The sequence below is a fragment of the Parasteatoda tepidariorum genome, chromosome 2 (assembly GCF_982258835.1).
Source record: "Parasteatoda tepidariorum strain Cologne lab strain chromosome 2, Ptep-v5.0, whole genome shotgun sequence".
NCBI lineage: Eukaryota > Metazoa > Arthropoda > Arachnida > Araneae > Theridiidae > Parasteatoda > Parasteatoda tepidariorum.
The window spans coordinates 97,763,239-97,780,522 of NC_141756.1; the positions used below are offsets into that span (position 1 = coordinate 97,763,239).

Here is a 17,284-nt window from a genome sequence, read left to right on the forward strand (position 1 = left end):
ATGATCTTTTACAAAAATTGTGTCATTTTCAGGTTTTAAATAAGGTCTTACGTCGATTTTTCGTTTTAAAAAGGATTTACGTAAATTAAACTCAAGAATTACATAAATATATTTAGATAATAATCTTTGCCTGTGATTCTTATTGTTAAAAATAGTCTCTCAATTTCACACAACACAATTACAAACAACCAAAGTCATTAAATGTTCTCAGATTATAATCATTATTATGGCATATTTTTAGAAATGCGGGAAACACACTGGCATTAGCGCACACTGCTGGAATTTTCATTCTAAAATTATAGTAAGATAACAGGCAGCAGTCTGTCAATCCAATTAACCGTAAAGTTAAGGATAAAGAACATTTTTTTACTTTTACGGTTTTGTCACCGTTTCGAATTAGCATGGTTATAAAACTATGAATACAAAACTACCTTTTTTTTTAACCATTTGCAACTGGCATGGTTTCAAAACCGCAAGAAAGATATTTAACTAGCTTTCCTTTTTTGCTAGGCATTTCATTGCATATTAAGCATCGGAGAGTGTAGGACGCAAATTAAGGAGTTTAGTCAATGCTGGAACTGGAGCCCAAGTTCCGTTGGTCATGAGATTAGCCTTCTCGGCTATATATACACAGTTGTAAGAAACTAAGCGGCTTTATTAGGTGGGCTTAGTTGGTGGGATAAAATTCTGGTTGTTTAACTGTATTAGATCAAAACAGTTAGCAAACGATTTTTCCCGCAGTTAACAGTTTTTTTACCATCTTATTTATCGTTATTTGACTGTTTTGCTTGAATATGGTAAAATAACAATTAAATAAATTGTTATTTAACTATTTTTTTCCGAGAAATTTCTAACAGTGCAAGTTTTTGAAAATAATAATAAATATCAATAAGAACTTTTAATTTTCATTATGTATTTATTTTTTCATTGGTCAAATATGCTATGCTGAAGTGTAGAAATCAGTTATTTTGCAGATTAATGTGCAAATTAGCTAGGGTGATCTGTTGAAGTGGCATTCATTGAAGTGTTTCATTTTCTAAATGACCTAGGTAATCTGTACATTTCTTACAAGGCACTTATTAACCTTCTGCTTACGGCTGGCACAACATGTGGGCCAATATGATGGCACAGCATGGTATTGCGTAAGCAAAGGGTCAAAGTAGAAATGAGAAATTTTCAGGAACGACAGAAACGTTTCTGCATGCTTGAATTAGCATAATGTAATTCATTTATTATTCCATACCTTCAATGAAAAAAAAAAGTTAGGCTGCTGCAATCAAATAATCAACGCATTAGTTGATAGAATCAATCATCAATAACTTTAAAAAATGTAAATCAAAGAACCAAACAGTTTGAAATATTATTGCAGTTAAGGAGATTAACATCATGTCAAGTATTTATTTTTCTGCATATCAAGAATGAATGAAAAAAAAATGAATTTCAAAGAACCAAACAGTTTAAAATATTATTACAATTAAGGAAATTAACATCATGTCAAGTATTTATTTTTATGCATATCAGGAACGAATGAAGAAAAATGTAAATCAAAGAACCAAACAGTTTAAAATATTATTGCAGTTAAGGAGATTAACATCATGTCAAGTATTTATTTTTCTGCATATCAAGAATGAATGAAAAAAAAATGAATTTCAAAGAACCAAACAGTTTAAAATATTATTACAATTAAGGAAATTAACATCATGTCAAGTATTTATTTTTATGCATATCAGGAACGAATGAAGAAAAATGTAAATCAAAGAACCAAACAGTTTGAAATATTATTGCAGTTAAGGAGATTAACATCATGTCAAGTATTTATTTTTCTGCATATCAAGAATGAATGAAAAAAAATGAATTTCAAAGAACCAAACAGTTTAAAATATTATTGCAGTTAAGGAGATTAACATCATGTCAAGTATTTATTTTATGTATATCAAGAACGAATGAAGAAAAATGTAAATCAAAGAACCAAACAGTTTAAAATATTATTGCAGTTAAGGAGATTAGCATCATGTCAAGTATATATTTTATGTATATCAAGAACGAATGAAGAAAAATGTAAATCAAAGAACCGAACAGTTTAAAATATTATTGCAGTTAGGGAGATTAACATCATGCCAAGTATTTATTTTTATGTATATCAAGAACGAATGAATTAAAATGTAATTCAAAGAACCAAACAGTATTTACTGAAATTGTTTTGGTAACAGATTTGTTTCTTTTTAATTAAATTTCAATTAAATCTTATTAAGCCGTTCTATATATATATATATATATATATATATATATATATAAATATATATATATATATATATATATATATACATATATATATATATATATATATATATATATATATATATATATATATATATATATATATATATATATATATATATATATATATATATATATATATATATATATATATATATATATATATATATATATATATATATATATAGAGAGAGAGAGAGAGAGAGAGAGAGAGAGAGAGAGAGAGAGAGAGAGGAGTCATCAGCTATCTCAATAATTTTAAATCATAACTCTATTTTCTTTCCATATTTTTCTTTCATTTTTAAGGAGTTATTTGTTATTTCAATCTTTATAAGTTATAATTGTATTGATTTTCCATTATTTTTCTTTTATTTATAACGAGACTTTTTTTTTTTATCTCAATAATTAACTGTATTTTCTTTCCATTCTCTTTCTTTCATTTTTTAAGGAGACATTTGTTATCGTAATCATTCGAATTTCTAATTGTATTTCCTTTTCACTCTTTTTCTTTATTTTTTAAGGAGACATTTGCTATCTCAATAATTATAATTCATAACTATATTTTCTTTCCAATATTTTTTCCTTCACTTTTTGAAAAAGTTACATGCTATTTCAATTATTATAATCCATAATTGATTTGACTTTCCATTTATTCTCTTTCATTTTTTAACGAGTCTTTTTTTATTATCTCAATAATTATAGTTCATATAACTGTATTTTCTTTCCATTCTCTTTCTTTCATTTTTTAAGGAGACATTTGTTATCTTAATCATTCTAATTTCTAATTGTATTTCTTTTTCGCTCTTTTTCTTTACTTTTAAGGAGACATTTGCTGTCTCAATAATTATAATTCATAACTGTATTTCTTTTCTAAACCTTTTCTTTCAATATTGAGGGAATCATTTATCTCAATAATTATAATTCATAACTATATTTTCTTTCCATAATTTATTTTCTTCATTTTTTAAAATGTTATATGCTGTTTCAATCATTTTAATCCATAATTGATTTTTATTTTCCATTCATTCTCTTTCCTTTTTTAACGAGTCTTTTTTTTATTATCTCAATAATTATAATTCATATAACTGTATTTTCTTTTCATTCTCTTTCTTTAATTTTTTAAGGAGACATTTGTTATCTTAATCATTCTAATTTCTAATTGTATTTCTTTTTCACTCTTTTTCTTTGTTTTTAAGGAGACATTTGCCATCTCAATAATTATAATTTATGACTGCATTTCTTTTCTAGATCTCTTCATGCAATATTGAGGGAACCGTTTATCTCAATAATTATAATTCATAACTATATTTTCTTTCCATTATTTCTTTCTTCACTTTTTAAAAATTTATATGTTGTTTCAATCATTGTAATCCATAATTGATTTGACTTTCCATACATTCTCTTTTCTTTATTATCTCAATAATTATAATTCATATAACTGTATTGTCTTTCCATTCTTTTTCCTTCGTTTTTAACCAGTCTTTTGTAATAGTAATAATTATAATTCGTAAAACTGCGTTATTTTTTACTGAATCATTTGCTATCTCAATAATATATTTTTATAAATAAAAATTGGGATTTTATTGAAAGCGCTATGAGAATTTCAAAGTTATTAACATTGCAGAGAAAACAAAACGCCTTCTAACATAAAAATCATTCTTCATAAATTCTCCTCGGCGGCGAAGAAAAGACAACTCTCGAAGAAAGGAGAAATAAAATTCAGAAACCTTTTCTCCCATAATGAAAAAGACGTCCCGCTTTTTTAATATGTATCATTCAAATATATTTCAGGAAATTCTCAATAAAAGAAACGAACAAAGAGAAATAACGCAAGATTTTCAATAAACGTGCGCCATTTTTTTTATTTTATTAGACTTGTATATGCTTGATAAATTTTTATTTTTATTTTCGAGGCACAAGAAAACAGCCTTATAGAGTTTGTTATTGGTATTATTATTAAATCGCCAGCTCCGGAATGTTTTGAAAATCAATATTTTCCCGTTTTCTAAATGCGGAAGTTGGGGGTATCTTTTGCTGGAACGTATTTATGGAATTATAATCAGTTAACAAGCATTTTTTTAATTTTATTTTATTATTATTACAATGAAGTTTTGCTTTTATTTTATTGATTCCGAAGAATCTGATGTATCGATTTTTTAAAATGAAACTTTTTATGCGAGGACGGAACTGGTGCTGTGGAGTAAACAGTTGAAATGTTCGACTGCGACTCTATTTAAATTTTTACCGAATTCTTGAAAAAAATTTCATATTGTTGCTAATTAAAAATTAGTTTCAAATAAAGTATTTCTAATTTTTTTTTGCGTTTAATTTTATTTTATAGATTGATCCGAACAATTTGATTTATCAAGTTCATCAGAATTTGATTAAATTTGAGTTTAGAGTTTAATTCCTTAGAATTTGATTAAAGTAAAACTTTTTATCTGAGAACAAGACTAGAGCCGGGTAGTCGGTATTTGAGTAGTTCGATTCCCACTCCATTGTAATTTTTACAGAATTCTTGAAAAATATTAATATTATTGCTAGTTAAAAATTAATTTCAAATAAAGTATTTCTGATTTTTTTACGTTTAAATTTCATTTTATTGATTGATCTGAAGAACTTAATTTATCAAATTCATCAGAATTTGTTAAGTTTGAGTTTAGAGTTTAATTCCTTAGGATGTGATTAAAGTAAAATATTTTATCCAAGAACAAAACCAGAGCCGGGTAGTCGGTATTGGAGTGGTACAACTCCCACTCCATTCTAATTTTTACAGAATTCTTATAAAATATTAATATTATTGATAGTTGAAAATTAATTTCAAATAAAGTATTTCTGATTTTTTTACGTTTAAATTTTATTTTATTGCTTGATCTGAAGAACTTGATTTATTAAATTCATCAGAATTCGTTTAAGTTTGAGTTTAGAATTTAATTCCTTAGAATGTAATTAAAGTAAAACTTTTCATCTGAGAACAAAAACAGAGCTGCGGAGTCAGTAGTTGAAATATTCGACTCCAACTAAATTCAAATTTTTTACCGAATTCTTAAGAAGTATTCATATTATTGCTAATTAAAAATTAATTTCAAATAAGGTATTTCTAATTTTTTTACGTTTAATTTTATTTTATTGAATTATCTGAAGAACTTGATTTATCGAATTCATCAGAATTTGATTAAGTTTGAGTTTAAATCTTTAGAATTTGATTAAATTAAAACTTTTTATCTGAGAACAAAACCAGAGCCGGGTAGTCGATAGTTGAAATGCTCGACTCCGACTCCATTCAAATTTTTACCGAATTCTTAAAAAGAATTAATATTATTGTAAATAAAAAGTTAATCTCAAGTTAAATATTTCAAATTTTTTTATGTTTAATTTTATGTTTTTGATTGATCTGAAGGACTTGATTCATCATATTCATCAGAGTTTGATTAAGTATGAGTTTAGAGTTTAATTCTTTAGAATTTGATTAAAGTAAATTTTTTATGAGAACAAAGTCGGAGTTGGTATTTGAAAATTTTGACTATAACTTACACTCTATTAAAATTACCGAATTCTTGAAAATTATTAAATATTATTGCTGAACGTAATAGTTCAGTGCCAGCTATTAGGAAAAAAAAATATTATAACTAAGTAAATGTTAATTTCAAATTATATATTCCTATTTTATCAAGAATTATATATTTTTTCTAAAATTATATTTTATATTATAGCACAACAGTTAAAGATATAGATCTTGAAAGTATTTGTACCAAATATTCATAAACCGGAATAGTACTACAATAATACATTAAAACCGTTTGCATTATCATTTTAATTAAGTTTGCAATATCGGTTAAATAAATTTAGTTTTGGAATTTATGAATCAAAAGATAATTTATTAATAAAATACACAATCGAACAGAATTTGAATTGTATTTTAATTTCTAAGAAACACATGTAATTTTTCTTAATAGTATAACTAAATTATTACTAATATTTGATTAACAATAAATGCATATCTAATTTTAACAACAGTTTAAAAGCTCGTTTTTTTTCTGAATTGTTTTCGGTGTTTTTCTCCCCTATAGTTTCCATAATTGTCTGTTTTTTTTTTTTTGTTTTTTTTTATTTTTTTTTTTTATTAGTTCAATTATATATATGCTCAAGAATGCTCAAATATTATATATATTAATTTTGTGATAAGCTACTAGTTAAATTATTGTCATTATATTTATTCGAGTATTAATTATTTTAGTTTACATATTTATAAATGTTGGTCTAAATAATTTTCGGAAAAAATGTTTTTGAAACTACCCTTTGGTTAAAATTGGCAATTCTTTGGGGGCCAATTGCGATTGCGTGCAACGTCCAAATAGAACGGCCAATGGAAACAAAATATAATTAAAAATTTCAAACCTCTTTTGAAACTAAAAAAAAAATCTTTGAGACAGTATGCTTGGAAATCCAAATAGCAATATTCAAATATTTAAGGCTTTTGTTCTCGTTTCAAAATATTTAAGGCTTATAATTTAAGTAAGAGGGTGGAAAATATTGTCACAACGTGAAGAAAAATGCCCTGTTAATTGATTAAAATTCATAATGTAAAGTTTAATTTGAACTATGGATATTTGAATGAATGTGCTTCGATGCTGTTGCTGATATAGTGTTTATTGATGCTCGCATAAAAAATAGTAGCTTTAGTCGATAAACCACAATGGAATAGCCAGAAACTAAGCGAGAAAAAAACACAATGCAAAATCAAAGAATTCGTTCTCCTGTTACTAGTAAACAAACTCAAGTATAGTCTGGCAAACACAAGATGAGCTCTCAGTCTGATCGCTTTTTGTAAAGGTAAATCTGAAGTTGTCTGTTGCCATGGAAACAAGAGTAAAACTATTTCTGATAGTAAAGGATTGAAGAAATGATATGAATCTCCCTTCCCTCTCGAAAACAAATGGACTAACCCAATACCAATTTTTATAGTGATTTATTTTCGTAGCCACAGTAAGGATGTCTGATATCTGGAATAGGGATCTTTAAAACTCGGCAATATTATTCGAATTTTTCTTATAGAAATTCCAATTATTAACTGTTTATACTAACTTTCCATTGTTCTTCAAAACTTATTGAAACAATCACAAACCAATGGAAAAGTTCATAATTCTTACCACTTCCATATACTATACAGGGTATTCCTTAAACGCCACCTTTAATCTATACTTTCAAATCCTTGTCAAAAATAAGGCTGAAAAAATTTATAGGTTAGGGGTTACAAAGTGTTGTTTAATCTATTAAATATATGTATTATTTGTGTTACATGAATCTTCAAACTTTAATCATCTTTACCAGAAAAAGTTTTGTTTTCCTGATACACGTAGGTATTATCGATCCCTCAAAAACTATTCATTCGATTACTGCATGAGATTATATATAATCGAGTTCCCTACTGCAACTCATGAATTTTTATTATTTATTTACTGTTATTTGTAAGTTTGTAGAATGAATTAGTATCATACATGACATGAATTAGTATCATATTAATAAGTTTTAAAATTGCGCAAAAGAGTTGGTATCGGTTGGTTAATTTTTAACGAAGAAAAGCTCAACTATGCTCCAACTGGTATCATCTCTATCAATCTATTTCCGCCAACTTTTATAAAATTGAATCCAGGATTTTTTTGATAAAGATGATGAATTTGAAAAAATTTTTTTTGTTTGTTACACTGTAAAAAACTGTGGTGTAACACCCATCCTAATTTGATGTTGGAACACTCAAAATATTGTTTGAATGAATATCTTTCATTTTTAGATAATAGCGAATCGACGTGTAAAATTCATATACACTTTATAGAGTGAAAATTAATCTAAAAGCTAATTGTTGAGAAAGCTTACGCCGAGCTCACATGCATTTGCTCCATTTATAAATTATTTTCGCCAATTTTGTCATACGTTCAATGATAGTTTATCTACAAACCAAGCACAAGAAGGTAAAAACTTGTCTCGCACGTTGTCAAACATTCTACAGAAACGGAAGAAAACGGTTGTAAGGGGCAAGCATGTTTTTAGTTGTAAAGGTAATTATGTTCTCATAAGAAGAATTACATAAATCTGTTAGCTGAATCAAATAATTTAATAACATAGAATCTTTATCCACTTCTGCTCTGTTAAACCTAGTTCAAATATGATATTAATATTCTCCTTAAGCTGTGTAAGTTTGATTAGCAAAGAAATTTTATTTCAATAATTATAGTATACATGCTACCTAAATTAATGATTCGTTCTTTATATTATACCGTAAAAATAATTGTGCTGACTCTTATGTGTATCGTATCTTATAGTAATTATAGATTTTAGTGGTACTAAATAATGAAGATGGTGGCGGTTACTTTACAATAAGTATCGTATTAAAATCGGTCCAGTAGCTCTAGAGATAATCGATCAAGTCTGTAAATTATCTTAATTCTTACACCAATGTATGTTAATGATATAAAAAATATTCAAACTGTTTCCTATTAGAAATATATTTTGAACTCATTATTTTCTACATCTTAAAGACATTTATATATATATATATAAATTATTTTTCAGAGCCGGCCTACAAAGGAGCGTGGGGCTCCCCTTCACCCACACAACCACAAGGTGAGTGAATAATTACTTCACTTCATTTCTAATGGAACATCAGCACATTTTTTTTTAAAAATCAAATACTTCTCAGAGTACGTTTTATTATGCCATACAAATATTTTGACTCTGCAACTATTTATACAGTGAAATATAAATAATAGAATAAAGAAAGAAAATCTATACAGGACATCTATAAATGTGCAACTCTATTTCATCTATCTTTCACCAAATCTTTTTACCAATCTTTTTTATCTTTTATAGGATATTTTTTTTTTTACCAAATTTTATTAAAAATATCAAAAATTTAAGCAAATATTAAATAAAACAATTTTGAATTTATTAAAAATGAACTTTAGTGAGTTAAATATCTTCCAATTCCTTCAATGAGTCAAATATCTTCCAATTCTTTCAACGAGTCAAATATCTTCCGATTCTTTCAATTAGTCAAATATCTTCCAATTCTTTCTACGAGTCAAATATCTTCCGATTCTTTCAATGAGTCAAATATCTTCCAATTCTTTCAATGAGTCAAGTCAAATATCTTCCAATTCTTTCAATGAGTCAAATATGTTCCTGTCTTCCGTCTGATTACTTCACGATCCCGTAATCTCAGAAACTTCTGTCATTATTTACAAAAAACTCAAACAAGTGCAATTTGAGATGATTGTCGTTATTTCTGATATTTTTACCATTTAAAAAGTTTTTTAAGATTCAAAATAAATCACAATCCAATTGCGATCTCAAAGACACAACAATGCGAGGTCTCACACATTTTTTACACCAGTTACGGAATTATACTGGAGCTTGGTCGAAATTTATGTCGCATCCTTCCATTATCGAAATTAAATTATTACTTATTTTGAAGTTTGCAAAATATTTTAATGTTGAAAATTTCTGTAACTACGCGGATCTGAAATGGTACTTGTTTGAACTTTTTCCTGAAAATGACCGAAACTTTCTGTAATCTTGAGATCATGAAATTACCAGATAGAGGGGAAAAGGTCACTAAGCAGAATGGACGATATTTGATTATTCAAATCTCATTTTTTTACCCATTGGCAAAATAGGTCTTGTTTTGGGTTTTAAGGCGTGCGCACTTTATTTGGACGTTATCACACTTTTCAACTGTGTTAAAGAGTAATAGTACACAATGCACATGCGTCGTCATTGTACGCGTTGCTATGGCAACCACTGCTGTTTTGATAATTTATTTAGAATTCTTTTTTTCTTCACCAGCAGTCATTCTTAATATATTTACATAATAATAATTTAAAATATTTTTTATATTCTTTTTATTATTAACTTATAATTACTGCCTTGACTGTTGTTTGAATATAAATATGAATACTGAAGGAGGAAAAGTAGTTTGTGACGTCTTGAAACACGTATATAGGTATGATTTGAAAGCCAATCCGACGACAAACATCAATTGAGACAGTTTTTGCAACCCATGATTTGAAACGTTGTGGTGTTTAACGGAGTCAATCCAGAAGAAAAAAAGAAAAAAAAAAAGAAAAAAAAAAAGGATTTGACCAATGGGTAACCAGTGATCGAAATAGAGCGAGAATTTTTTTTTTTTTTTTTTTTTTTTTTTTTTTTTGTGAAGCGTCTTTTTTTGTGTGAAGAAATTGCGTTTTATTTCTCACTAAGGGATAACAAGTTAGCTTCATGTCAACCCAATATTAAAATGTAAATTCCTACAGCATTTCATTAAAAAAAAGTATGACACTCAAAAGAAAAAAATAACTTGCTGTTGTACCAATATTGCTGAAAAATTTAACTGCAAATATGTTTGCTTGTAAATTGTACTCGTAATTGATAATTTAAATTTTAAGGTATGAGAACTATAATAAACTAAATTCAACTCCTTTTTGAGGGAGAAAATGCTTGATTTGAATGTTGATCTTTTACATTTGCTCTTGCTTATAACATTGTCAAAAGTAGCATTTCGTAATGCAGATATGCATTCCATAATTCTATTCTCATATATTCTATTCTATAATTCCTTCGGTATATCTATTCTAATGCATTCTTTAATTTCAATACACTTGTAATTAAAATTTGTTCAATCAGCCGCCTCAAAACCTCTATCAAAAGGCAGATATTATTTCAACGTTGAAAGAAAAATCTAGATGTTGCAAATTTTATAAATACAGGAAGAAAAAAAACTAGCAAGGAAAAGGAAGAGAGTTCATATATCAATGACACTTTAGTATTATTAAAAATAGGTTCATTGAACGATTTCATTATTTTTACTTTATACGTTAGATTTGTAAATTAATGTTTTACGCAAAACATTAATAAAAAGGAAAAAAAAAAGCTGATTGTCAACAAACACTGAAATCTCTTGTAATTACTATTCCCTATTTTATCAAACGGTAAGTGTCAACAATGTAATTGTTAATCTACAGGCTGTTTTACTTTTATTTTTGACACAAAAGCTAAACTGAATATCAGAAAGAAAAAAAAAAGACAGTGTAATTTTATTTTTGGAAAAAAATTATTTATATTTAATATTAAAACCATATAAAAAAATAATCAGGTTATTTTATTTTCGACTTATAAACCTTAAATGATATTACTAATTATATCATAGTGTACATTTATTTTTGGCAAATACGCTGTATTCAACACGAAAAATTATACAAAAAATAATCTTGTCTTGTTATTTGTGCCAAATAAACTAAATGTAATATTAAAAATTATTTTTAAAAAAATAATGCATAGTCTTATTTAAAAGGAACAAAACAAAACGTGCCCTTTAGAACATTCTATGGAATGATTCTGTTCGAAACATGAATGATTCGTTCTTCTGTGGCGGATCTAAGAAAGGAAAGGGGCCATCGATCGAGAGCAGCCGAAGGAAGGAAAGAGAGAGCCGCAGGTGCAAATGATACGAAAAGCCGAAAATTTGGTTTTGGCTTTAGAATAGACGGCGGCCCTCACAAATGGTAAAGAGAGAGAGCGAGCCGAAATCTGATTTCTGTTTAGCAATAAATTAAGTGAATGCGCTGAGCGAGTTTTTTTTCTTTCTTTTCTTCTCCCAGATTTTAAAGCACTCGTTCCGGAGCTCGTTAACTCCCCCATTGAGTTTTCGGAAATTTCATTATGAACGCAAACTTTCCAAACTGAAAATTCTTGACTCACATTAATCCTATTTCGAGATAAATTTGATTTAGCCTGCGAAAATGATATATTTATAAATGCATCGGTTATTGACGGGATAAATATCCGGAATTAATGTACAATTTAAGTGGTTTGGTCAACAATGCAGTTTTATTTATTTATTTATTTTTGTTTGAGATTTTTGCTTTGCGAAGGAATAAAATAAAATATTTGACAAAACATTGAGTTTTCGGAAATTTCATTATGAACGCAAACTTTCCAAACTGAAAATTCTTGACTCACATTAATCCTATTTCGAGATAAATTTGATTAAGCCTGAGAAAATGATACATTTATAGATACATCGGTTATTGACGGATAAATATCCGGAATTAATGTACATTTTAAGTGGTTTGGTCAACAATGCAGTTTTATTTATTTATATTGGTTCACGACTTTTGCGTTGCCAAAGAATAAAATAAGATATTTGACAAAACATCTTTTTTTTGTTGCTTTTTCTTACAAACACAATTTTGTTTCGTTGTAAAATTAGTTTGAACTTTTGCATTTTAAAAATATGCAATAAAATAATTAAACAGAACACTGTTTTTTAATAATGGATTTTGACAGTCCTTTCATATATACATATATACTATATATGTATCCGTCGTTGAACAGCCGACTAAATTTTTCAGGTTTACGACTTCGAATGTTCAAATCCGTAGTCCTGTAATTTTGAACACAATCCAGAAGACAAGGGAACTCCTGGATCAAGTATTGAGAGCAATTTTGCCTTCATGGGGGATTTTTTGATAGAACTAACCTGCATTTGCGTTACATGGAGAGGAAGACCACGACGACCTCCCACGGTTAGCCTGACGGCAAGGGGACTCTAATCCTTGATCCGTCTACCACTGAGGATGTTTCGCGTCAGCATCGTGTTCGCTGCAAGCCGGATGAGGGATTCATATCGACCAGCCATCGCTGGGACTTAATCCCGGTTCACCTCATTGGAAGGCAGACGCTCTATCCCCCGAGCCATCGCGACTCTGACAGTCTTTTTGAATAAAACAAAGAAAATATTTAATGAAAAACATTTTAGTAAATTAGCCTAATACTTTACACGTTGAAATAAACACTATTTCGTGCCTTTGTTTCTTATCACAAGGGTTACAATTTAAAAAAACATCTAAATCTCTAATACTCATTTAACTGTTCCGTCATAGTATTCTTTGTATTTTAATTTACTTCCCAGTGTTTCTAAGGTTACTTGTCGACTGTTTGTTACCAAATGCTCTTAAACCTTCTTCTACTCAACTCTGAAAATGCTAAGATTGACGCTTTATACTCTCATTCACTAAAAAAGTGCGAGATTTAGAGACTTGGTAAAATTAAGCATTGCTGGGTTGTTTAATAAAACCAAAATAAGATCCTTTCTAAAAAAAATTTAACTATTTAAAAAAAATGGACTTATAGCATTTATCCACTTAGTTCTTTAATTATATATCAAACTAAGAACAAAAGCAAAGAGAGCTCCTTTAAATTAATATTAGAAAATGGTTTTCGCAAAAAGGAATAAGATAAATGAACAAATTTTTAATGTTAAAATCTCACTTAAAATTTTCATCCACTAAAAGTTTTAAAATTATAATTCTAACAAAGAGTGAAAAAAGCATTTTAAACTAGTGTCAGAAAACGCTTATATTAATTAGAAAAAGCTTTATTGTATTGATTTGTAGCTTTATTGTATTGATACAAAAAATTTTTTTAAAGGTTTTTATTATTTCATATTGCCATCATAAACTCAAATATTTTAAATTACCTTTCTAGTAAATTCCATGAATGAGATTACAAAATGAATGAGTGCACAAAATAAATTTGGAAAGAGAAAATGAAAGAGCAACTGATGTGGAATCTCTCTGAAGAACTCAACATCTGATAGATCGAATAATTTCCGAACAATACAATATCAATGAAGCCGAAATTTTAAATTACCATTAAAACGATCGTATTCCAATTTTCGATTTTTTCATTTTAAATTGCATACTTAAAAAAAAAATATTAGAATTTGGACACCTTACAAATTAAATTTTTTCAATCATAGTTTAATTTAATAATAGAAAGTAATAAATAATTATAAAAATTATTTTTTAGCTTGAAATTATTTTTAGGAATACAGGTTGTATAGTTGGGCTGAAATTTTTGAATTTGTTAAAATAGTTTACTACTATAAAATAGTATTCTACTGATTCCTCATTTAAATATTAATTTGAGACTCGTAATGTGAATTTTTGTTGACTTCGTCTACCACATAGATATTTTAAATTGTATATGTTAAGGACTATGGCTAAGGAGCACTTTAGTTCCTTAGTTCAACTTCAGTTCACATAATCGACACCATTGTAACCTTTCTGTGGTAAAAAGAAATTATGTATGCTGGAAAAAAAAACATTCCAATTAGTTTACCTGATTTAGAAGAGTACGTTGTTGGGCATTTTTTTAAACATTTCATTCATTCATTATTATTATTATTATTTTTATAAAAATATAGAAATTCAGCAACCCGAATACATGCTTTTAAGTTGCTTGGCAAAAGTACAAAAATTCGCCACTACGTAGTGTTAACCCAATGATCTAACGTAGTGTAAGCGACAATTTTTATTTATTTATTATGAAATTTTTTTTTTGTTAAAAAATTGTAGCTAACGTGACCGGATGTTGCTATCGTGTATATCTTTTATAACACTTAATACTTAACACTTATTTTAATAAGACTTCGAAAACCTTCAAGTCTGTGGTCGTTCAAATTTTTTTTTTTTTTTTTAAAAGGAAAAAAAATAAAAAAAAAAAAAGGCTTTTTTTAAATGTAAGTTTTTTTATTATATTTTTGTAGCAAATTTTTCTCAGAAAATATTAAAACTAGATAAATAGATACACTGATAAAATTATAATTAACTGAACAGTTGTGTGTTTTAACTTTAATTACTGAAAAACGTTGTTTTTAATTTAAATGCTGGGTAAAAAGATAACTAATAAAAAATTATTGTGGGGATTGTAAAAAAAAACGCTTCTTTACTTATTATTATTATTCATTTTTTTCTTAATAATTTCGATCTTTTATCTTTGGCGACCGTCAGAGATCTGGCCTTGGGGTCAGAGATCTGGCCTTGCATCTGAATGGTTCTGGGTTCGAATCCCGGGCAAGGCTTGGATGTTCTTTTATTCTCTATACTGTCTTTCTTTATTGTTGGCCCACCTTATAGGATGCCTCTGAAAGAGTGGTCAGCAAATCTGCCCTTCAGATGCCTGTATGACGACAGGTCATTCTCCAGGTGGGCATTGGAAAATAAGAAATCTTTAGTTTTAACTTTTAAAACTGAGGCTTGATGGAGGCTAAATTCTTAGATCAGGTTTTGTACAAGATGAGAAGTCCTTTATCTTGAATAAAAATTAATTTATAATCTTATTATTTTTTCTTTTATCTCTGTGTAACTCTCCATCTTCTTGTCATCCATTCTAAACGTCAACAATTGTTTTGCACAATCGGTTTGTTTTATATTCAGCGTCAGTTTTTCTGAGATTGTATTTAGTCTATTTTTGCCCAAGTCACACCAAAAGAGGGAGCGAAGAAAAAATGGGGGTCGGGAGGGGGGGGGAGTAAGAAGACGATAAATTTTACTGTCGAAAAAACTGAAAAAAAAAAGGTAGAAAAGAAGTGAAATAATCGAAGTGTTCACTAGAGTGTAAGTCGTCTTCCACAGGGACGAGGTTACTTATTGGCGGAGACGAATCAACCAATCAGGAACCGCGTAACAGATCTCTGTGATGAGAGTAGGAAACGGAAGCGCCGAGAGGAACCGAAAGATGTCGCACTCGAAGGAGAGCGTCTCTCTCTCCCCTTCCATATCTCTCCTTCCCCCTCTCTCTCTTTCTCTCTCCTCCAGGGCTCCCCCCGATCGAAGAATCTGCCAAAATACCCCCAGTGAAAAAATAAAAAAAAGAGAGAGAGCCAAAATAAATCCTTATTTGTTGAACTTTGTGTAATCATTAAGTTTGATCGGGAAATATGGCCGTCGATCGAGAGATGACGATTTTTTATTTATTTTTATTTTGTCTCAATAGGGAAATGATGTCGAGAAAATCCAATTAAATGATGTGACATTTCCTGAAAAATTAAGAAGATTTCTGTGTGCACATAATTTGTTGATTATATTACATTAATTGTTTTCTCCCCTCTGTCAATGGAAAAGATCACTGGCAACACCCCTCAATCCCTAAACTTAACTCTTTCCCCCCTTTGTATTCAACTACTAGTATAAGTATTACGTTCAATTTGTGATCATGAAATTTCATGACTCAGATTTTAATACTAATTATTGTTTCCTTTACACTTTTAAAATTATGTGTAGAGAAAATTGTATTTCAACAGTGGTTCCCAAATTATAATCCATTATTGCTAGAAACCTATATCACCTTTTAAACTCAATATACATATGTGTAACATAAAAAGCTTCTATTAATCTTTTTATGTTGTTTCTTTTCTATAAAACAATTCCTAATTTATTATTCCAATCGAAACATTTTCTCACACTTTTAAAAAGAATCATCCTGTCCTTAAATCTATTTTTCGCTCAAGTATGCATTCATTAAAAGTAAAGACATTTTCCCCTTTACTCTTTGTGAGAATCGCGCGACCTACTTAATAAGCCAATTACGATTTCTAAGATTTCCCTCTTTTCCCTAAATAGAGACATTTTCGGATTTTTTACAAGATTTTCCATACCAGAAAGACTGATCGTCGATACAGTAAAGAACACTTTTCTCACGCCACTCAATAAAGAATGGTAAAATAAAATTAATTTGCGCTCATTGAAGTCCTGTGTTTTTCCTACTGAGTCCGACCGCCACCTTTTACATATATATATATATATATATATATATATATATATATATATATATATATATATATATATATATATATATATATATATATATATATATATATATATATATATATATATATATATATATATATATATATATATATATATATATATATATATATATATATATATATATATATATATATATATATATATATAATGTCCACACTAGTCCCATCACCATATGTTTACACTATTCATGCCTAATGCTAACAAATTGAAACTATACGGAGTTAAAGTTAGTATTAAAATAGGTAAAAAAATAGTAACATTATTAACCCTTTCAGTTGAAATTATTAAAATAAAATATGTTAATAAAAGAGAAAATTTGAAACCTTAAAAAACCTTTTTTT

General features: G+C 27.9%; 1 protein-coding gene across 1 annotated transcript in view; it reads left to right on the plus strand.

Moving 5' to 3' along the window:
* Positions 1-17,284, plus strand: part of LOC107441842 (retroviral integration site protein Fli-1 homolog) — a 190,658-nt gene that overhangs the window by 119,837 nt on the left and 53,537 nt on the right. The window contains exon 5 of the mRNA XM_087157818.1: positions 8,848-8,898. Within this exon, the coding sequence (XP_087013944.1) occupies positions 8,848-8,898 (51 nt within the window). The remainder of the gene's footprint in view (positions 1-8,847; positions 8,899-17,284) is intronic.